Here is a 25,375-nt window from a genome sequence, read left to right on the forward strand (position 1 = left end):
CCTCATCCTTGCCAGTCGAGCATACAGGTCAAACACCCTATCATAAAAAAAAATAAAAATAAAAATAATTATGATTGTTGTTTCATCGTAATAATATAATAGTTATAGTCTATCGTAAACTATTCTATCGTCTTCAAATGGACAAGAATCAAGTACTAGCCAATATTTTCTTCCTTTCAATTTGAGGTTTTTATGAAAAAAGGCCCCATATACCTAATTGATTCCTCTTGTTTCATTTTGTATTGGGTCCCTCTTTTTAACTTATTTTTTTTTCCTCCATTTTTTTTTTTTCAAAAAGGCTACTTGATTCCTAGCTAATCAATAAGCTTCTTCCACGTGTGTCCACAAACAAACAACAAAAGCTCTAGTGTAGAGATGTTTGAAGCTTGTATTTCTCTACCCATCTTGTCGCTAACCTTGTTGGACCTAAAAGAAGTCCAAAACATCTCCACTGTAGTTCAAAGAGTAGTGCTGGAGTAACATTAAAATTGACATCAATTCTCACATTACTGATGTGGATGTATGATGAAATCATATATATGATCATACATCCATGTCAGCAATATGAGAATCGATGTCAATTTTAATGTTACTTATTCATAGCCCGAATCAAGTTTAAAGGAAAACATTAGTGTCAACCCAATGTTGAGACTCTCCATTAAATTGACGATTGGGATGCTAGGGATTTTCAAGAAAAATGTACCCTTTATAAAGTTTACTAATCCCTAGCAAGACAAAACTAATCTCTCTTAAAAAGATTTAGTACTTTTTCTCTTATCCTAATTATTTATTTGATAAAAGTTGAAGTTTAAAATCTAGTAGATATTAATTCGTTCGGGAAAAAATCAAAATAGTTTCAATCAAAATAGAGTCTAAGTACCTTCACTAACTTTGGACGATTTCAAGTCTTACTAAGAGTCGTTGAGCTCATCGTTTGGCATTTAAAAACATGATTGGATGTCACAGAGGGCAAAATTCTATGAACTTTGAAAAATTAAATTAAAAAATATTATTTTTCATGGTTGAATTTTAATGTTAAAGTTTGGAATTCCATGGAAGGCAATGTGGTAAACCATCTAAGCTCAAGGACCTAAGATCAAGCGTCCCCCACCCCCAAAAAAAATTGAATTATTTTTATCTGATTTTTTCCATTAAATCTAAAAAGATGTGGTGTTGCATTACCAACGTGGTAAATCATTTGATCTCAAGGACCATTTGTAAGAGTTAAAATCTTACTAAATTAATAAGGAAAGTGTGTTTCATATTGAAAGTATAATCCAACATATGCTCAAACAACAAATAAAATAAAATAAAATAACGTTTTCAATTTAGCGTTCATGCTTTTTCTACTTGCCTTGCTAACGTCAAAATTTGCATAGGAAAGAATCGTCATCCTACGTAACCTTTTGGGATCAGTGGGTGTGGGTCCCACACATCATCGCCTTTGGTAAGAAGTGAATAAGAAGTCTTTGAAGTCACATATACATACTTTCATCATTAAAAGTAGAGTCGTGATACACTACCATCGTTGGACACTACGTTGATGTGGTAGTGCACATATAACTATAAATTTATGACTAATGATAAAACAATGCGCTAACACATACATGATATGTATGTGGCTGACATGGCAAGGCCACGGAATCATAGATCTTTTTTCTTGTGTATCCTAAAGAAAAAAATCTATGATTTTGTGTCGTTGCCACATCAGCCACGTGAGTGCAATGTTAAACACAGTGTCCGACGAAGGCAGACCCTCACTTTTCCTTAAAAGTAACCTATAGGTGTTTGCTTTATATTAAAAGATAAAAAGAAAGAGAATTTCTATTTACACCCCAACTTGTACTTATTACACCCCAATTAAATTTAAAGTATAAAAAATTAATAAGTTGAGATACCACATTCACTTTAGGAAAGATTGTTAGGTATGGATATTTTCTTCTCGTCCATGGAGAGATGTTGAACAGCGAAGAGCACAGGGTCAACATCAAGAGGTTGGAGTAGACAATCGCCATTGATGTCAATTTGTTCTTTTTTTATGGGTTATTGTCACTTGGCAATTTGTGTATTTGTTTTTGTCTTTTGCAAGTATTATCAAGAAAATTTTGACGTGGAAATGTAAAGTCTTATTTTAAAGAGTCGTGCTACATTGCTTGCGTTGGACATTGGGTCAAATACTGAATTGACCTGACAATGCAAAGATAATCATAAATTTATTTTCTCAAGATAAAAGTTAGAAAATCAACGATTCTCTATGCAGATCAACTTAGTGTTGAATTTAGTGTCCAACGCAGGCAATAAAGCATTTTCTTATTTTAAATGGCATGTGTTAATATTTATTTAGGAAGTGAATCAAGTGATGACTAATTTAAGTAATTGAGGTGTAATAAGTAAAAATTGGGATGACATGATAAGAATTTTCCTTGAGAAATTATGGTGTCCAAACATTAGTTGGAAATAAAAGCAACAAACAGTAATAAAAGTATCAAACTCTATTCTTCTAAGAGGCTTGAAAACCTAGGCAACCGGTTACCCTTTTTATGTTCCTTATTGATGAGTTTCAAGGATATTCTCTCTCTTTTCATACTGGACGCTCGTTAATAAATTTGCTTATTTAATACATAATTAGATTTTTTTTTTTCTTGGATACAACGACGAAGAAATGCATATTTCTTAGGGATTTCCAAAGCAACATCTAGGCATCTGAGCCGTTCATTAATGCTCCATATAATAGAACTGGTAAAGAGGGTAATTCATGTGAGGAGCACCTAGTCTCGAAATTTACACCATTGGATGATCCTCATAATGAACAACAGTCGAATCTCAATGAGAATGAAGTAGTGTGGACCTTAGCAAACCCAAAAATCTGATCCATTTTGATCTTATAACTTTCGATATGATTTGAGGATTTGGATTCTAATAAAGATCCGATCCAGCAGAGAAGTATTCAGTTTATTGGACTATTAGATCAATTTTGGATCAAGCATATGGCGATCTGATAGGTCCTGATCCAATAAATGTGGGTCAGTAATTAAATTATATAATATATTTTGTTTAAATATATGAACATTTATTTTATAATTTTACGGATCAAAATAAACATTGGATTTGAGAGGTTATTTTGGATCCAGACATAGTTGATCCAAAATTGATCTGAGAGGTTATCAAATCCTTGATCAAGATCCGAAGTTATTAGAGTGGATCAGATTTCAGGTCTGATCCGATTCATTGACACCCCTTGCAGTGAGACTCCACAAACACATTCACAACCACAACCCAATTGCAAGGAATGTAAATGGATTGAATCACACTGAAAATCAAATTTGATAGGCTCTGACAAGGATCCGACCCGATTTGAAAACCTAATGGATGGACTTTTGGATTAACAATGTCCCAATCAGATACAGATCCAATCTGATAATTTATGAGAAAATATAAAATTTATATAATCAGAAATATATAAATTATAGATTCACTCACCATTAATTGCAAGAAATTCTAAATAATTGATAAAAGAGGGAGGGGGGGAGTGATTTTCTACATTTACAAGCACACACAAAAAAAAAAAAAAAACAAACAAACAAACAAACACAAAAAAAACAACACAAAGCTCATCTGCAAAGCGGATGCCATGGCACCACTCCGATCAGAGAAACGCCAGTTTCAATGGCATTTTCAATTATCTTTGTGAGACTACAAATAAAAAATGCTGATGAGATAAATGGGCAGATAAAGAGATCATACGGTCCCAATGACGCGGACATGAAAAGGGGGTCCACGACAGAAGATTGGTGCATCGGGAGAGTCTGTTCTTGCACGAGCCCTGAGAATGTCGTTTGCATCATCAATCACAGCAGCAGCCACCAGGGTGTACTCCCCAGGAATCAGGAAATATAGTGAAAAGGAATGTTTGATTTCTTGAAGAGGTGGAACCTCCACGCTGATCCCACTCAAAACACCTTCACCAAATTACGCAAACAAACAAAACAATATAAAACGCGTTAATAACAATATTATTTCTCATCTGTAGATATACCCAAATAATATCTAATGGAGATACAGAGGGGAAAAAAAGGATTTTCACATAAAAAGTATTAGTAGACTAATTTCACTTAATGAAATGGCTTTGAATTTGCAAATAAGGGGAAAAAATTAAAAACAAAGGGCCAGATTCTTTCTTATCCATCCATTTAAGTTTAATTTGAAGCCCAAGTGATCATAAAAAGCTGCTGAATAGTGTTCTACCTAAAATATTTGTATGACGAATAACTCATATGAGAGCATTGGACAGGCAAAAGAAGATATTTATGTGAAAAATAAAAAACAAAGTCCAATCCAAACTAAATTAATTGAACACAAGAATAGGACAAGAAAGGTTATATTGGCACCCCAACTTTTACTTATTACACCCCAATTAAAAATAAAGAGAATAGGTGAATGGTTTGAGAATAAAAGTTGGGGTGCCAATAGAAGCTCTATAGTTTTTTGTATGCAAGATTTTTATTTTTTAGGTTTAGGATTTTATATGAGCCTAATCATAATTGTAAACAACTGTTTGAATGAGTGTTACAAGGATTTGTAATTGGGGTGTAATAAGTAAAAGTTGGGGGGCTATAAGCAGGTCTCTAGAACAAAACCAACTGAAACACCTTCTGATGCTCTAGGAAGGCCACTAAACACATAATTTTAGAATCATACCAGCCCAAAGAACAGTTGCTTTGTTGCCCTCGATGCAGTTCTCCCCAGCTACATCTCTGCAAGTAATACTAAGGTTCATCCTAATCATTTCTCTTGTGTTGTTACGAATAAGAACCTCCATGGGAGTCATGTCATGTGCTAATATAGAACCTTTAGACCCTGACGAGTTATCTTGAACATTGGATTCTTTTGGAGAATCAATCACTGAAGCAGTTCTGACGCCATTCTTCGAAAGCCTGAATCCAAATGTTAATGGGTCCGGAAGTAGTATGTCCATCACAGAAGTTTGCAGCGCTGCTTGTATTGCATCCTTAATATTCAATTCTCCGGAACTGTTTCTTCCAGATTGCCACCTCACTTTTATCCTAGAAATCAAGTTCTTGATAGAAGCATTTAATTCAGCTTTCGTATTCTTTTCTGAGAAGCTTGAACTTCTACCACTTAAACCCTGATCTGCTTGAGAATCTTTCATGAAAAAGGATCCATCGAGAATAGGCAGCTTAAAATGCTCCAGGGGTATCAGTACCCTTGCAGAGTAATCTCTATCAATTCTAGTTTTTGGGTAACCAAAATCGGAAGCATCACGATCAATAAAAGTACTATCCTCGTTCGTTGGATTTTCCAGCTGGACGGAAACGCTAATCTCGAATACAACATCAGTTGGGTTAGACAACTCAAGCTCAAGAAGGCGGAGACCCCAACTTCCTCTATATGGATCAATCTTTACTAAACTATCAGTTTTACTTTCGGTAGGAGAAACTACTTCAGTAGATCCATTCTCCACAAAAACTGGTTTGGGAAGGGTTTCACCAACATGTGCAGGAATTTCCATTGAGAGCAAACGGGCCTTCACGAAAGACAAGCCCTGAAGAACACAAACATACAATGGAACAACCAGACGTCTCCCTGGGGTTAAACCAGACCCATTTTTTGAAGATTCTTCAGAATGTTCAAAAGGCCCTGAGAAGGAAAAAAAAATTGAAAGATATTAAACATTCAGAACACTTCTACTTACAAGCTCACTGTCAGGAAATACTCCAGAGATTGCAAGTAGTTTGAACAATACAGCTCTGACAATAATAGAATTTATACACCATGAAACTTGTGATGAATTCAAGATCATTGTATAATGGTTATCCCAGAAATATTTGTTGAGTGTATATTTCCCTCCACTCTCGGGTGTGTCATACCCAAGTTAAGCCCCTTGACCTTCTTATATTCATAGTTCTCCCCCTATCCAATAGATCGGTCTTTTAGAGTAGTTGGATGGTTAACAGGGAGAACCTATGAATATAAGAGGGTTACGGGGCTTAACTGGGGTATGACAACACCCAAGAGTGGAGAAAGAAAATCTACACTAAACAATATTAATGGATACAGAAGAGTTATTGCCAAAAGCATTTATGGTGAAAATGCTTTTGGGGAAATGTTACCCAAAACACAAAGGCCTTGATGAGAAACAGTAGCCTTCCAAAAATTAAAACCCCTCTTAATTTGTATTCTTTGTTCCTACTCATTTCAATCTTTCATTTCTCTATGATGGTAAAAAAATTCCAATTCGAGATGGTGTGGGTTGCAATAACTTATCTGGACAAAAAAAAAGAGATGGTATGGTGTTGGTAAAGGTGGCAGTAGTTGGGGAGGTGGTCGCAGTGGCATTCAGGGTGGAAATGATGATGGCGGTGGTAGTGGTGATAATGATAGTGGAGAGGGAAACAATGGAAGATGTGGTGATCAATGGCAGTGAAGGTGGTAGGTGCAATGGTAGCACAACAGTGGTCATGAAGGTATGAGAGAAACAAATAGATTCAATTCAACCACATAAAATTAGTTTATTTTTAATAACATGTTCATTTTGTATATATATGAAATGTCTTTACAAGACAATAAAATGCTTATCAGGCCAATAAACAATTTTATAGGCTCCATAGCTGTTTATCTCAAATGTTACCAATCAGCCCTTACTCGAATGAAAACCAAAAGATATACTTCAAGGGTGAGTTTCAGAAATATTAGATACTCATACCAACATAACTTATTCCATCAAGTAGGTGGTGATACTAAATGTAAACAAGAGAGCTTCTATTTCCACACCATTTTTTTTTTCTAACAGCAACCCAAGACGTGTGTGAATTCTATGGTGATTTACATATGAATTGGGGTGCTGTTAGCAAAAATTGGTGTGGCAATAGAATCTCTCTTAAACAAGTCAAAACAAAATCTGATCATCGTAATTATGGTGGGAAGTCTACCTGCATAATGAATCACCAACATGGGGCTGCTTCCATCCTTGGATACCCTACCCATACTTCCAGAAGTACTCTTAGCATTATCAGGATCCACCGGACCAAGCTGCCAGGCTTTTATAGTCACCGGTAGTGTCACTTCAGCACCCGGTCTCAACGGAAGAGCTGATTTTAAAGTCTCATATGCAACTGAAATAACGGAATCTTGATTTTTGCCCAATAATGAAATATGAGCTTGCTCAACTGGAACAGATCCTGCATTTGCCAAACTTATCCAAACATCACGAATTTCACCTTCGTATAAGATTGCAGCACCATCACCTCCTACCACATGCGACACTAGCAAAGGTAGAGGGGGCACAACAGAAATATTTGGCACTAATACGTTTTTTAATTTGGGGGAACCACAGCAACGGAAAGGATCGGAAAGAACAAGTCCTTGTGCAGCTCCAAGGAGTAAGTTATCAACATCCTTGAAAAGGTGTTCAGTTATAACACCAAAACAGTGGACGATGCATCCGGGAATTTTTACTGTGCCCACTGAAGTTGGAATTCCTGATAATGCGATAACTTTTGCTGAATTAGGTGGTAGACTCACGCGTATGGGAAAAGCATCAAAATTTCCAGAATGGACTGAAAGATATATACTGTCGACCATCAAGTCAAAGCCACAAGGATTTGCCAACTCTACCAGCACTTGGACGGGTTCCCCAACAATCCAAATGAGTTCCTGTTTGCTGTTATCATTTGGTTCTCCTTTGCTAAAAGGTGTGTAAATAAAAGGTCCTGAAGGAGCAGAGCCCACCCACCATTCTTCTCTTCCTGGATTGCGTTTTACAATATCCATTTGTGAGGGATGGACTGGAAAGGAATGCAACCTGGAAGTAATCAAAAGAAAATTTATGTTTATATATTGATGTTCACATTTATGTTAACATTTCGATCAAATTAACCGAAATTAGATTTTCCCTATCTTTAGAAATTCCCCTCAACTGAGAAGAGCCCGTGGGTTTCCAGTTAAAAAATATATCTAGCTTTGAAAGCAAAATATAAAATAGGCTATGCTGTTGGGATTGAGTTGCCTACACCCAACATTCAAGAGCACCAGTTAATGAACCCTTGGGTTGCCCATCTCATCGCTTTCCATTTGCTAGGATTGATACAAGTGGCAATCTTTATTTTTATTTTGGTATAGGTAAAACCAACTTCGATTAAACGTGATCGAGGTGACTACAAAAAGAGTACACGCACAAGACACCCAAAACACAACTAGGACAATCTACACCACCAATCCCATCTCCCCATGAAGTCCTCAAAGAAGACGCCTTTGAACTCTTCAAAAAATTTATACCGAGAAAATAAAAAATAAAAAACCTTTGATTGACACTATGATTTCAACAAAAGAGATCTCCTTTCCTTCAAAAACCCGACAATACTCGAAGAGAGCTTTAACCAACTGAGGAAGGGACCCCACAACACCAAACAAATCCCAGAAATGCATCCAAATGTCCCGAGTCAACAAATAGTGTAATAATAGGTGACTAACGGACTCCCCATCCCTCCTACACATGATGCAGTAATTTGGGGTGCAAAGTCCCCTACGAATGACCATCCAGAGTAAGAATACTTTCCCACGCAGCAAGGAACACATGGTTCCTCTAAGTTAAAGGGTGTGGCATCATTCCACACAAAACCTTCACTTAGAAATTGTCCTAAGTGAATAATATTTGATACACAAATAAGGAACCCATGGTTGTTCTTTGCATGAACAAGATGACCAAAGGAAAATACCTTGTGAAAGGTAGGGCGGGATCAGCACAGCGAATTCCTGAAGGGAGCCTCTCTGCCGAATTTGTAAGTGCCCTTGCAAGGCCACTTTGCCAAGCAGGCGTGATGAGAGGGTAATAAGATCTAAGTAGACGAGCTGCTGCACTCCAGGCAGCGAGGGGATCTCCAGCACGAACAGAAGACAACAGTATCTCCCTCAGAACAACCATCTGAAGGGTACTCCATTGAGATTCAAATAACGAAACTACTGATTGCGGGTGCATTTTTCCAGCATCAGCGTGATTCGATCCAATTTCCTTCCACAGAAGAAAAACAGAACAAAAAAAATAATCAGTTTCATTGCATGCAATTCAAATTTAACGATCAGAATGACATATTTACAGAGCAAACTTCGCACAATTTTTCAAATTCATAAGCATCTCTACTTCACAAGAACCCAAATTAGAAATCACTTGAAAGCATGATTAACATCGACAGATATGAATCAATTCCATGGAACTTAGTCGAGCAATGTACGCAGATTCAGGCTCACCAATCATCACCTGCTCTTTCTTTCGAAGGATAAGGTTGTCTTCTGCCAAGTGGGCAGTGGCAACATACACAGAATGATAGCATGGTAATTGTCTTTCATTATTGTATTTTTATTACTTTAGGCTGTAGTGATGCTCTGCTGAGTTTTTTCGGTTTTTGTCTGGTTAGTCTGCCTTCTATTATAATAAAATTTCTTTAGGAGAGCTTAAACAGTAAAACCACAACATGGCAAAAGAGTACAATTATAATGGAAAGTGACATGTATTTAAACCCAAAAAGCAAACGGGGAAAAAAAAAACACTGCAAAATAAAATCAGCACCAATCAATGGTTCGTCACATATGTTAATTTCTGGATCATACCAGATATCAATGTAAATAAATAAACAGCCTCAATTCCAAAAAATAAAAATAAAAATCAAATCAAGAGAAAGAGAAGAAAGAAAAGGAAAAGTTAAGACTTGTAACATATTTTGTTCATGTTTGACAATCGGTTACCATCTTAAAAGATTTCTTGGGAATCTCCTTGCCTGTCAAAACAAAACAAAATGAGCAGCATTTTTGTTTGTAGCCCTTTTCCTTGCTAAGCAAGCAAGATCAGTGGTCAGTAACTGAGGGCCTGTTTAACAGACATAATTTTCTCCTGTAGAAATCTTGATAACATGAAATAAGGAAAATTAGAAAACCCAATACTAGCTTGTAACGAAGAGCAGAAATTAGCCCCCTTTATCATTTAAGTGCACATGAGCTTAAAAAAATCGACATTGGGATTTCCACCTTCAAGTGTTTTTCGCAATCCTAGCAATAACTAGTGTTCATGACTATCAAGATACAACCAAGAACCAACAGTTCCAATTTCAAAAGCAAATAAAAATCAAGATGAAAGAAAGAAAATACTATTTGTTCAGACAAAACTTACATTGGACAAAGAAAGTGACTTTGAACTGGTTGCTCTACTTTGAACACGGTACGCCTTTGTGGTCATTGCCAACACTTGCATCGCGCTGATAGCAGCCAAGCAATCTTCTTGTTGCATATATAACTGAGCAACCTGTCTCGAAAAGAAGGCAGCTTTTCGCTGGTAACCAAGAGACCCAAATAAACGAGCTATTTCAACATATAATATCAGCCGATCACTAGCATCAATCAAGGATTTTGCACCATCTGCAGCAGTCATCAACAGCTCAACAACCTCCTTAGCCAGCTGTCGTCTGTCACAATCACAACAGTAATTACAATGCAACATTGATACCTGTAAGAATAGTTCCGGCAGAATAATTAAATCTCCACATGTCAGACCTGTTGACATAGCCTAGTTATACCCTCTTATATTCATAGTTCTCCCCCTCTCCAACAGATCTGTCTTTTGGAGTAGTTGTTTTGGATGACATGGTATCAGAGCACTAGGTTCATATAGGTCACGGGTTCGATTCTTTTCACCCTTATGGGTGATGGGGAGTGTTGAGTGTTACGTATCACACCTCCGCTCCCGGGTGTTACGCACTCATTTAAACTTAACCCTGTTTAGCCTGTGATCCTCATATATTCATAGTGGTGCCTTTCCCAAACAGATCAGTCTTTTGAGGTAAATGATTTGTCAACAAGACCTCCATCCTGGTCTACCCTAAACCATACACCAGCACTACCATTTGAAGGGTACCGATAATAGTTTTTTTTTTTTATTATGTGAAAGTCCACCTGGTAAGTCGATCCTACTATCCTAACCATCTTATCTGCTAACTATTTTCAGAACCATTTGTCTTATTCTGTTTCCAACAGCACGAATGAAAACAAAAGGATGATTATGATCATTTTATCCAGTCGGCATTGGAATAGGACTGAAGAGTGTGAACATGTTACCAGGGCAGGATAATTTGGTAGAATCCTTTTGCAATTCCCTAGAACCTAGCTATTCTTTGGAGTTTCCTGCAGTCACAATTTGGGGTCATAGGGTTTCGTAGAAGGTAGCATTCTCCATTTGGCTGGCCACCCTGGATAAGCTTTCCACCACTGATCTTTTAACCAAACAGGGGTTTTCCATGGCTAACTTTTCCCTCCTTTACGAATTCAGTGGTGAATCTGTCAATCATTTACTAATTCATTGCGATTTCCTTAGGGAGGTTTGGTCTCTCTGTCCTTGTTCAATACCCCTTGGCACTTAATTCAATCCACTTTAGCTCAGTTTCAAAGTTGCCAGATTTAAGCCTTCTCACATAGAGAGAGAATTCGGTGGACATTAATGCCTTTTGGTGTATGTAGGAGAATCTGGAAGGAAAGGAACAACAGAATTCTCATAAATAAAACCTAATCTTGAGGAATTTTTGTGTAGATGGGATCTTATGAATAAAACCTAATCTTAGATTTTTCTTGCCTTCCCTTGTGTACTAAGTAGGTCTTCTCCACCTCATACTTTTTTTGCAATGAAATTATACTTATCAAAAACAAATAGTAGACTCCAGAAAGTGACAAGAGATATCACTTAGGCATCGTTTGTTTGATGTATTGACGTTGTCCAACCCCAAGGTTGGACATGTTATTACCCTTTTTCGTGTTTCTTTATCCTAAAAAAGAATAGTAGAAAAGGAAAGACAGGTCCTAGGAAAAATATACGGCACCTAAAAATTGGGGTAAGTGTTTCACGAACTGTTGTGTGATCATCCCCATATAACAACCATTTAGCTATGATGGCAAGGTATTGTATTATTGATTCTAAATTCTCGCATTCTCTAGCTTTACACCCTTTCCTTGAAAATTAACAAAATGCATTTTTAATTCCCTTTGAATTTTTTTTTTTTTTTTTTTAAATCAGTAAAACACTTTCATTAAAAAGACGGTCGAGGGGACTGGCCAAAAAAACAAGAAACAAAAAGACAACTTTACACATTACAAAGGGCCTCCCATCTAAACATGAAATCCTTAAAAAATACTCCTCTAAATGCCCCAAATACTTAAGAATTATCTTCATCAAAATCGATTTTCCTCCCTTCAATATACATTTGGTTTTCAAAAAACCAAGAGCGGAACTCTTTCAATAACTGGATCCCAAATTGATTTTTTTTTCATGTACCTCACTCCAAGCTGTAACCTCAACTACTTTCAAGAAATTAACTCATTCCACAACCCAACACACAAACGAGGTTATTGACATTAGGCATTGTCCCAACCTCGAACACCTTGCTTTCAAAAGATTGACTACAAGGCTGAACACATCCTCGAAGCGTTCTCTAATACCTAAGCTGAAAGAGAAAATCCACAAAGACCAAGGTGTCGTCCGCAAAATGAAGATGAGATACCATAGGATCCCCACCTTAACAGCAAATCCAAACATATCTCCTATAGTCATGACCTTAATAGGAGTCTAAAAATAAGGTGTACAAAGGGCTTAGATGTTTTGAGCTTTTACGTACATGGTTGCAGAACAAACACAAATAATTTTATTTAAAAAAATTAAAAATTGTTCATGATCTATGCAAGAAACTACACTCATATAGCATTGTTTTTCCTTTATGTGAGCATAAAAAGCACATATAGAAAAAAGAAATAATCATGAAACATGTAAGTAAGCTCAACTTATACAAGTTATTTTCCATTTTGGTACAAAGTTATGAACAGAATTAGGAGCATACCCGGAAAGAAATCTAGCCAATTTCAAAGTAGCTTCAAGTTCAAAGCTTAGGGTTGAAACTCTGCAACAAATAATAATAAGAAATTGTAATGAGGTCCAAATATGAGGAAGTAAATGAAGAGCTACAAGCCACAAACAAAATCAAAGAGAGAGAGAGAGAGAATAGCAAGACTGCAGATCTGCCTTTTGTCTGTTCTTTTCTTTTCTGTTTTTTTTTTTTTTTTTTTTTTTGTTTGGCTAAGCATGTATCCTTTTTCTGTTCACGGAACAGAAGTTAGCATCATACTTTCTGCCTACACTAGTTCTGAATAAATGACTTGAAAATTCTCTACTAAAATAAAAATAAATCACATCATCAAAACCTGATGTGATCTATTTGGGAGCCCATCTATTAGAAGAAATTATTTACAATGTTATTTCTAGGATGGTAAGGACACTTATTAGAAAATGCTAGATTTTTTTTTAATAAGTAGAAAATGCTATAATTTTAGAGAAATATATTTTTCTAAAGAGAGCAAACACAAAAGGAGGTAAGAAACCATTTATCAACACAGACACTTATGATTCAAAGTTTCGTTCCATTTCTGAATGTTTCAGAAAAATATTCTTGTTATGGCCAAGACTAGAACGAAACATTGATCCTGAAACATTGAATGTATCAGATTGTCTTGGAATGTTTCAGACTCAGTCAAGACTGTTTTGATTTTTCTCCCGAACAAAATCTTACACTGAAACAAGATTTTAAACCTTGCAGACACCCAACTTGATAATAGATGGAAGATTCGTGACTCATTCAAGGATATGTTCTTCATCAACATTGCTTGCACCTTATCCCAATTATTGGGGTTGGCAACGTGAGTTCTATTTCACCTTTAAACTCTATCCAAAACAAGCTAAAAGCATGCATAAACATGAAGAACAAATAGTACACGAGGGAAAAGGGGTAAACGGTATAGTATTATTCTTAATTTTATCTTCTTATAAGTACACACAACATAGAATATGCATTTGTAAAACCAATTTAGACAAGACACAGACTGAAGAAAACTATCATCATGCCCAAAAGAACCACTAACATAACTGAAGCAATAGTCAATTACCTTTGAGCATTGTCTTGCATAAATGATTTTCTGTAATGCAAGATGACACTATTATAGCGATACTTCACCTCCTCTTCTAAAACTGGATCTTTTTGTCCCATCTGGTCTATCTGATTACATAAGAAAAGGAAATAAAACAATCATCGCAAACTTGGTACACTTTTATTAAACTGGAAATAATAATGACTGTATGAACTACAATTAGGTTGGAAACTTCAGAGCATATTGGACATGCGTGTGAGGAAACCATATAACTGTTAAGTTTTAACATGAAGGATATGTCAATTATTTGTATGGTAACCACTGGGGATGGTCTATCAACACATAAAGCATGGAATGTATAGCCACCATGATTTGAAAATTATTCGAGACTGAGATGACTTGCTCAAGTCATCTCAGTACTGTTCATGAATGAGAAGAGACACAAAAGCCAAGATGTGCCTGTTTCCTCTTCTTCTTCTTCTCCTCCTCCTTTATGGTATTGGGTTGTCTCATCGGAGATAACAAGTTGACTTGCACGAGTCATCTCGGAACCATTTGTGAACGAGACGAGAAGGGAAACTGAGATTCAAAACCATGATAACCACATGCAAGGAGGTGAGATGTTACCCACATGCCGACATGCAGCAAGGGCATGTGACCAATACAAATATATACAATCTATATAATAAAACACAACGGTGGGTCCCACTCTCTTTGTCTTAAGATTGATACCCCCATAGCCAATATATATCGAGGACAAATGTTACCTTTTCTCTTCTTCCTCTTTTCAAAAATACCCCTAACTTTATTCTCTTTCTTCTTCTACCATTTTCCAATACTACCCCTCCAACTTTATTGTTTTTCCTCTTCTCTCTCTCTCTCTCTCTCTCTCTCTCTCTCTCTCCCCCCCCCCCCCCCGCGCCCCTTTTTCTTAATAATACCTCTCCAACTTTATATTTTTCCTCTTTTACCCCCTTAACCCCAAAGAGGATGCCAGTGTTGTAGGCACGGGCAAACTCTAGCATTAATTCTAAAACTGAAAATATCCAATACAAAAACAGCATCATTTTAAAGTCTCTATGTATTGTAGAACATTTAATGGGACTCAACTAGGACATTTCAATTTCAACATGAAAATGGTTTCCTTAGACTTGCCCTTTGATGTTTCTAGCACAGTGAATGTACCCACCAGTAAGGCACATACGCTGCCCTCCAAAGCCCCAGCATACCAGAAATAATCCCCCGTCAACCTTGCAAGTTCTATTGCTGTAGAATAATGGGCATTGGCATCAACAGGTGAGCCCGCCAACAAACAATAATCTCCAATTGTCTTTTGTGCCCGGCCTAGCCTCCGTTTTTTGGCCTTGATAACCTACACGAAATAAGAGTCAATCAATTAACACTTCTCAATGTCTGAAAGTAATTCTATAGGATCCCAAAGAAGAAGGGGGAAAAAAAAGTTTCCAAATCCTTAGGACACCTAAAATATAAACCTCCTCTGAGCTGAGACTGGTTTGAGAATCTAAAGGGGTCTTCAAAATAGTTCCAGCAGATTCTGCACGAAGAACCCATTTTTCAAATTCCATCAATAATGAGGCAGCAATATCTTGCACCATAGTATGCAAGTGGAACTCCTGAGTTTGCCGATCTGCGGGAGGAAACAATACTAAATTGTTTTGTTTTTTACCACCATTCTCAAGCTGTAGCAGAAAACAAGGAAACCAGTTATGCCCTCAGAGGATGAAATTTGCAGGAAAATAAATAAATAAAATTGAGTGCCTTAATTGTCACTTTAAAACCATGACAGAGTAAACACTGTTCATCTATAGAACTAATAATTAATAAATTCGTTAAAACAGAAGAATTATCAATGAAGTACATTACAGAGTGGAGAAAAAACCCTAAATGTCTACTTAAAGCAGAAAAACACTTCAAGATTCAAAAAAAATTAATTCGAATGTAGTTTCTTCACTCCAAAGTCCATTACCATTGATCTCCAACTTCAATCTTTTTTTTATTGGATCGCCAACTTCAATCTTTGGAAGCTACTCAGCAACTCAAAAGATCATCCAAATGTTTCTAAATCAAATTCACTATTTTCTCAATGATTCAGATTACTATAGATGTTTTCACTCACTAATCACTACCGGCAAACCAAGTTAGTTCCTCAATTGGAGATTTATACAACAATTACAAATCAATTTTGATATAAATCGAAATTACAGAGCGGAGAAAAAACCCTAAATGTGCTACTTAAAGCAGCAAAACACTTCAAGATTCTAAATTTTAATTAGAATTCAGTTTCTTAACTCAAAATCCATAACCATTAATTACTTCGCAACTCAAAAGATCTTCCAAATGTTTCTAAATCAAATTGGCTATTTTTCTCAATCGATTCAGATGACCAGCAAACCAAATCAGTTCCTCGATTGGGGATTTTAAAACAATTACAAATCAATTTTCATCTAAATCGATCTGATTACATTATCGACTAAATTCAAACCTAGAATTATATAGAAGCAATAAAAATTTAGGATCATAAACCTGAGAATCGCTAGGGCAGAACGCGAAGCACCGCTCAACAACAGCGGAAGTATAACTCTTGCAAGCAACAGCAAACTGCTCGGCAATAACCTCGAGATCTGGGGATGATGGGCAGTGGCAGAGGCCAATGACGGCTAGGATCTTGCGGTTGGACTGGAAATCGTCCCACGGACTAAGAGGGGACCCACCAACCATGAACTTGAATCTGAGACTTCCCGTATCCCAAGGTTGATGAGCGAATGGGCTCTTCTGGTGTTCTGTGTAGAAGGAACTAATGGCGGAGAGTTCGACCTTGTGATGTCGGACCAACATTGATACGTAGTCCCTAAGCTGTGCTTGAGGGATCGGTCCGATCGGGAGCACTGCAATTCTTATCATGCATCCGCTTTCGATGCCGACGTCTGGTTCCATCGTTGATGCAAGTGATTGGATTAGATCTTTTGATCGTGCGGTGTTGAGTGGTGGGAGTTAGGGTGCAATTCTTAGGTGCGATTCACTGGATCATGAGTTGCAGAAATGAAGATTGGAGAGGGAGGGAGAAACAGCAGCACATCTGCTGATCTGCACATGAAGATGGGCAAGGTGAAGGGTATAATTGTCAATGAAATATGCATAAAAACTTTGGGCCCACGGGCTTATTGAAAATTAGGCCCCATGGTTTAAAGAGTTAAAACCCGGTATCTAGTCTTGTCTCGCCCCCGCGGACAACGAGTTGACTCATCCGACTTATCTCGTCTCGGACGAATATAATAACTTAAAATTTAGAGAGACTCTATTGCCATATCAACTTTTACTAATAGCAAATCTAGGGTCTAGTCCAATAAATACACTTTGAAAATTGAGTTTTGTTCCGAAAATGCTCTTTAAAATATTCTTTTTATTAAAATACCCTCAGATCCTAATTTTCAAAGTACATAAAGGCACATATTAACAAAATCATTCATATTATACCATCAAACAATTGGGTTAATCTCCATTTTGTGCGTTGAAAACGATGAAATTCAATGACCAATACATTATTCATTTTAATTCCCCAAAATATGTTTTTCCATTGAATTTGTCACTTTTATAATCAACGAAATCACTAATAAAATACTAGTGATTTTGTCATATCAACAATCTCGCAGGTAATTTATTAGTGAATTCGTTGATTATAAAGTGACGAATTCACTGAAAAAACATATTTTGGGGAATTAAAATGAACAATGTATCGGAATCAGAATTTTGTCAAAAATTGCACACGTTTTGATAAATATCTCCAACCAATTAGTGCACATCTTGGACACTCTAAGTAAAAGTTGGTGTGACAATAGAAACTCTATTTTTATTACTATAAAACGTAAAATCTTGAATCTCATATGAATGCGGTACACATTTTCAAAGTATCATACGAGTCATCTTGAATCTCATATGAATACATTAAAACTCGTCTTGAATCTTAGATGAGTACATTAATGTAAAAGACAGTTCATAATGAATGTCTCACACCGTTTCCCTTATCCAAGCCATCTTGGTTTCAAGTTGTCAGTACTATTTTTTTTTTCTTTTTTGAGACAATATTATTGCACCATAATAATATAGATAAATAAGTGATTTTATTATAAAACCACTATTAAGGTTATGTGATAGTAGTATCTATCCAACAAAATCACTTATAATGCTTGCTTATAATATAATGGTGTGGTAATAAATGAGTCGCAGACTCATAAATCAGTTGGTTTGTCACATTAATATTGTGAACAATTTTTTAGACATAACTCCTCGAGATTTACAAAGCCCTTGATCAAGTTTGATGAATCACGATTCATTGACTTTGCTCTTTCGATAGTTGTTCCTCCATTCGCATTCCTCGATTGTTGTTGTTATGGTTGAGCTCCTGTCTTCGAAAGGTTCAAAGAAGAATGATGGGGGCCCAGTGTGTTGTATGTCAAAAGTCCTTCAACGATTATATTAGAATTCTAGACGAAATAGAAATAGGCGTATGATTGAATGAGAATGAGGAAGATGATGAATAGTAAATTGCAGAGCGAATTTAGATTTAAGCCTCTCTTCCTTCTCATTTTTCTGAACCTTCTCTCCCACTTTGAGTGGGGGTTTTATAGCTCCGAATCTAAGATAGGTATCACCACATGACTCGTCTAGGTGTCTCGTTGAGTAGGTCATGAGCTAGCTATAATAGTTGAATGCATTCTTAGGCTTCACACCCACGTCTCATTAATAATAGTACTTGAATTTGATCTAAAGTGTCTCAATGCATTGATGATTGAGTTGATCTGATTATACTATTTGGGGTTGGTGAGCAAGAGAAAGTCGTTGTCAGTGTTGCTTCGATATGTATTCGCGAATTATACATTAAATACAAATATTCAACGCATGGTCAGACCTCGATTTTGTCTTAGTACATCGTGCTAACCGATCTTTACTTTGGCACGCTTCTTCTTTCTCGATAAAATTCCATGATTCTCCATACCTATCTTATTGTTTCGATCCAAGTGATTTATCTTCTTGACCGACTGTGCAGCTTCCTGAATTGATGTGCCTAAGGTTAAGGTTGGACTTGCGAGGTTGGGGAGGCATGTGTCCTTACCTCATGTCGTGAAGGAAATGGGCTCCACAAATATCATTATCCATTGTTTTTATCACACATTTACCATATTTGTTTTTTTTTTTGTCCATATTTTAACACCAAATCCAGGCTCTATACACAAGTGAAAGACTTGGATAACCTAATATCCAACTCGTGGTACCTTCTTCATTCATCTTCAAGTTCTTCCCTTCCAATAAACTTAGATATTACGTTCCTGTTATGTTATCTTAGAATTTTTCTTTCATCAAAACATAAGGAATCAATAAATTATAGAAGATCTTGGAAAACTTTATAAAACTACAAAATATTTCGAGAAACTTAGTATAATTAAGATGAGTTTAGGGAACTTTTTTAAAATATACCATTATTTTTATTATTTTTTTATTTCGTGACTAATCTGGATCTTATGCATCTAGGATTTAGAATTGGAACCCTCCTCCCACGTCTCAATACATGCCACTTAAGTCATAATTCAAGGAATTAACGTCTAAAATATCTCATTTTTAAAATCATATGCAGCATGTATTGAAGAAGGGGGAAGATTTCAATCCTCGGACCTAGGTGCATACGATTTAGATTTTTTGTAACTAATATCAATTCTTCCTTTAGCTCTTTTAATAGCAAAAGATGTGGCTCTCGCCACAATAGATACTACATTAACTTTCAAATTCTACAAGTGTTTAAATTCTAGAAAAATATTCCTCGTTCGAACATCGAAACCTATCAAATTTTCAAACAATTTACTCATTAGAACCATTTTTTGGCAAAGTCAAAGGGGCTAATTAACGTGGAAATATTACAATCATCAATTCCAATGTTCTAAAATTGTATCGATCTCATTGGAGAGAAAAAAAAAATTCTCAAATTTGTCTGATGACCCCATTTATTTTGGATGGACTCCCTGACATTAACTAAAGTAATTAAAAATATGAATATTTTTTTCTTAAGGACATTTAGCATAAGAACTCCATAAGTTTATGACAATGGCAAAAAATGGTGACTTTTTTTTAATACTCAAAATAAGGCTATCTGCTACTTTAACTCATGTTTTTTTGGACAAAAGTACCCTCACCTACAATTTCTCTAATAAACTCTTTAAAATATTATTCTAAATTGTAATGCGCATCCCTCTCAACATTTTATACCATCAAAATAGAGAGATTTATTCTCTCTACCAAAATAGTCAATGGAGTTTACCAAAGAGACTATAGATTTGAGGAACAATAGTGAATCTTGTAGCTCTCCTTTATTTCTTTTATTTTTAAAAATTGTTTATATATTCTTATAATCTTGATAAATGTATTGTCTATAATACATTCTAACGTCGAGGTTTGACGCTAAATCATTTTTTTGAACAAACCTTGTGAAATGAAAAAAATACTACTATTTTCCAATTAGATAACTATGGATGAGAAACGTATCAAGATTATAATAATATAGAAATCATAGAAATAGAGGAAAAATTGATTGTCAGTGGTGGAAATCATCGATAGATCGAGAATCCAACACGAGAATATGTAGATCTACAAGATTTATTATGGTTCCTCAAATCTTGAGCCTATTTGATAAAGAATTGAACTCTCTCTCTCTCTCTATGGTATAAATTGTCGAGAGGAAAGAAGTTACAATTTAGAAGATTATCTTTTAATGGTTTATCATTGAAATTAAAGACGAGGGTATCTTTATCCAGAAAACATGAGTTAGTATAGCAAACAACCTTATTCTGAGTATTAAAAAAAAAAATGGACCCTTTTTTGTCATTGTCATAAGCCTATGAAATTTTAAATTAAATGCCCCGTTCACAGAATCGTAAATCATTTTCTTCGAGATACACAAGAAAAAGATTTATGAATCTGCGTATTCCAAGACTAATGATCTAGGGTTGACGGGAATCATTATTCTTTCCTAAATCATCATCATTTGTTCTTATAAAACATAAAAATTAAAAAAAAAATTTAAAAAAACAAAGGTTCATTAATTGAACCTATTTTATTACAAAATCTGGTCTAACCATGGGTTGGACCGTTGAGTCATCTCATTGGAAAGCTAATCCATACCATAATAACATTCCATCAATATAAACTCTATTTGATTTAATCTCCTTAATAATCATAGCTCTAGAATGATCACAATCGTTCATTCCTCTGATTTTTTTCCTCACATAAAAAACACTTAAGAAATCTTCCGCAACATTAATAAATATATATAGACAAATCAGCCCTCCTCTTCTTTACATAATTCCAAATGAGTCCTCTGATCTGTTCCTCTAATCACGTTACCAGGTGAAGAAGAAGGAGAGAAGTTAGAAGGAGAAGATGCTGATGCAGCTAAGACCAAGCAACCTTCGCTCCATGACCGTCTGATTGGATACGATATTTTCTTATGTTGATTCGACGTCTTATCACACTTACCTCTAGATTTGTGCAACGCGCAACGGCAATTACGATGGTATGGCCTCCGTTCGATCTCTGTGTCGGATGTAGATATGCATCTTCGTATACACACCGTATAAATCCCTCTGCAGCTCCTGTCGCCATCTCTCCTCTCTTCCTTCTTTTTTTTTCTCTCTCTCTCTATCTCTCTCTCTCTCTCTCTCAGGAGCTCATATAAGAAGCCGTGACTTGTGGATCGAGATACTTTTGGTAAGAATCGGTAACCGAACTATACACGCGGAAAAGATCTACGGTTCTGAGCCCTTGCCACGTCGGCCACGTTGAGGCGGCGTAGAGACCGCGTATGCTTTGCTGCGTTCAGTTTTTATTGGTCCAAAACTTAACGTATTTGTTACAGTTGTGAAAATGGAAATAAAAACAAACGGCCGAGATGAAAGATAGTCCAACGAAGTCAATAAGATAGTGAAATGTGGAAAGATACAATTGGTCGATTACCCGGCAATCAGATTCAGCACTTTGTCGGCACTCCTCCTTTATTGTCGTTGTTGCTATTCGGAGGGGAAATCCCAATGTACCGACATGCAATCTTGTTAGAGCTGCTATTGGCACCCCAACTTCCTTTACTTATTACACCTTTAAAATAAAATAAAAATATAATTATTTTTATTTATTTATTATTTTTATAAAAATTAATTTGCAACAAATGCTACCTATCCATATTATAATAATAATAAATATAAATCTCGAGGGATTTGCTTAATGGCTATTTTGAACCGATAAACAGTTAGTACCTATAGGTCGTGAGTTTGATACCTATCATGAGCCTTAATTCCTCGGGGACTACCCGCGAGGATGCACCCTCACTTACTTGGTGTGTGTGATGTGCAGACGTTGTATGTGCCCCGAGATTAGTCCTTGGACAAAATCATGGTCTATGGACTTGACAAAGTCAAGCCAAGGCCGTTATCTATTGGGATACCCAATTATCAAAATACACACACACACATGCTAAACTAAATATAAGTTAATAAGTAATTTTGAATCAATTTAAACAGTTTGACTCATTCGAGACAAGATTATTTGAACTAGTCCACGCGACCAATTTTTCAGGCTTGATTTACACTCGTGTTATACGACTGTCCTAGTGGAGAGTGTTCTAGACTTCTAATTTTTTTTAATTATCAAGCATCCCTATTTTAAATGTATCATAGGCGAGTTGAATAGATTGGAAAGTAAACCCATGCTCAACCCAAGTAGCAGAACCCTCAACTCAACTCGACCATCGATCCTAAGTTCACTAACCCAAACTCAACTCGAGCTTCATTTTCTAAAATCGGGTCGAGTTTGGACTAGTCCAACTGAGGTAATTTTGGGAGGTTTGGTTAGGTTGGGTTTGTTGACTAATCTTAATGTCATTTTGATTAGCAAATGAATTTTATAATAATAATAATAATAATAATAATAATAATAAAAGAAGAAGAAGAAAGAACTATATACAACATCAAAAACAAAACTACTAGTAAATAAAATTACATAAAACCTTCAAATCCAAGAAAATAGTTAGACAAACCATACTAAACCAAAATTCACATTGATATTAACTAGTTGTCCACGAGTCTTAATAATAAGTTGGAATAAAAACACTAAACAAAAAATCTATAATTAATGTAAATTTTTTATATGTTATAGAATTGGGTTCAGGTTGAGTCAAGTTGCTTGTACCCTCAATCCAAGTTTAATCTGAATTGAAATCGTGTTGAGATATTCTAACCCAAGTTCAACTCATCTTCTACATAACTCGGCCTAGGCTCGCCCAAGTTGCAACCCTACTAATCGCCAAGCGTCTATCTGGCTTAACCAAACATAGTCATTTTTGTCTTGAAAATTAAATAGAATTAGTAGCAATTTAGAGAGTTTCTTTTAACACATCAATATTTTTATTATAAGACACCAATCTATAGGTAAGCACCTAGTCAAGTTCAAAAGAATTCGTGTGTTGTAAGTAAAAATTGGTATGTCAATAGAATCTCTCTTATTTTATTATTTCACCATTTCAACTAGGAACCCTTTGAGTTCCCTCCGAGGGAATTAGATATCTTTAAAGTAAAGCACAATTTTTCCTTCTTAACGAAGATCAAGTTATCAAAACAGATGTATTTGTCTAATTTAATGACTTAAAAATAATTTTTATTTTATTTAGTTATTTACAATTATGTGATGCATGAGTGTATGTGAAGTCAAATTTACCTTTATTTCTCTTAAGTTGAATAGGTTCACAGAAGGGGTAAATAAATAATTAGAAAGAGCAGTAGTATATTATAAAATTATATTTTCAAAAATAAATAAGTATTAGATTAAATATATAATTATTTGTGTAAATATTAAGATACAATGGTTAAGTCAATAGTTTTGCAAAATATTTGCATTTCTCCTAAAGATTGACACTTCCCCACGCCTTCAAATTTCCTTCGCCTCATTTGTTTTTATTTTCTCAAATTGTCACTCTTAATTTTTATTATGTAGAAGACCAACATATCTTTATTTTTCATAAAAAGATAAAATAAAGAGGGTATTATTGAAAAGTAAATTTGGTGAACAATACTAACGTTCTCTTAAAATCTTGAACATTAACATTTCATATATATAGAGTGAGAGAGAGAGAGAGATTTTGTGGAATGATCGGAGAAAATTTGGGAGGCAATGAGTGCTTTCGTTTTACAAAACACATTTAATGAAGCACAAAACCTATAAAATAAAAATAAAAAACATGCAAACATATATATTATGTGTGTTAGGGTCTTGACACCATCTAGGTTTTTGTGTTAGGAACTAGGATCATGCATTATATAGGACTGGCAACGGATCGGTTTGATTTCAGATCAGTACCACTTTAATACCAATTTGAAATTTTTTAAACATGTACTTGATCCAATCCGATCAGATTAATGAATATGTAAATCAAATCTGATCTGTTTCATGTCATCCTTAATCCGAGATCGATTCGATTCGATCACATGCCTTATTTTCAAATTATGTTTAAAATTTAAAAAAATATATAAAATCATATAATTTTTTTAAAAAAATCCACTTTTCTATTACAAATACATAGAGAAACCCAAAAAAAAAAAAAACAACGTTTTATCTATATGTATTTATATGAAATTAAGAATAAAAATATTAAAATATGTTTGGATTGGATTTTTTCGGAGAAGATTGGGGTACACCCGAATTCAATCCAAAATTGTATCGGATCTACGATTTCAATCCAAATCTGATTTTTCATGTTTTTTCTAATCAGATTGGTTCAGACTGGTTCAAACATCAAATATATTTCGGATCCTTGCCAAACCTACATTATCTCATTTAATCATCTTAAGAGATAATCTCGCGGTTAGAACATAATTTACATATACAATAATATCAATAATGACATCATTAAAAATATTTTACAAGAATTAAAGCTGATATAATAAATGAATATGCTTTGGGTGCATATATGAATCAAGATACACTCAATGATAAATACACGATTCGTGTAATCGATTCCAATATTTGTGATAAGAGATAGGACTTTTCTTAAGTCGAGCAATGTTTGAAGCACAATATTAAATATACGATAAAGAAGAGTGGAAATACAAATGTTTATTAGGGATTAGTACGAGCTTTTTAAGAGACATAACCCTCATAAATATCTTCCCATCTCAATCATACATTTTATATTGTAAGGTTTGACATTATATTCCCCCTAGACGTTATTAAAATAAATTTTGAATAAGGACATTAGATCATTCTTCATGTCCGAAGACAACTAAAATGATAATGTTCGACATGAGTTAAATACGTACAAATAAGGATCAGATCGGAAACTTATCGGATTAGGGTT

The 25,375-nt window shown here is 35.3% G+C and overlaps 1 protein-coding gene across 1 annotated transcript; it reads right to left on the reverse strand.

The window, feature by feature from the left end:
• Nucleotides 1-3,482: 3,482 nt before the first annotated feature.
• TRS120 (transport protein TRS120) lies at nt 3,483-17,088 on the reverse strand. Its single transcript, XM_086455318.1, has 10 exons — nt 16,513-17,088; nt 15,462-15,668; nt 15,158-15,340; nt 13,987-14,096; nt 12,888-12,947; nt 10,181-10,472; nt 8,736-9,028; nt 6,951-7,822; nt 4,699-5,658; nt 3,483-3,959 (listed from the first exon to the last, which is right to left on the reverse strand). The coding sequence occupies exons 1-10, from the start codon at nt 16,921-16,923 to the stop codon at nt 3,739-3,741; spliced, it is 3,609 nt and encodes a 1,202-aa protein (XP_086311444.1). The 5' UTR covers nt 16,924-17,088; the 3' UTR covers nt 3,483-3,738.
• Nucleotides 17,089-25,375: the final 8,287 nt, after the last annotated feature.

This window comes from Akebia trifoliata, chromosome 10 (genome assembly GCF_017979445.1).
Source record: "Akebia trifoliata isolate Shusen 1 chromosome 10, ASM1797944v1, whole genome shotgun sequence".
Lineage (NCBI taxonomy): Eukaryota > Viridiplantae > Streptophyta > Magnoliopsida > Ranunculales > Lardizabalaceae > Akebia > Akebia trifoliata.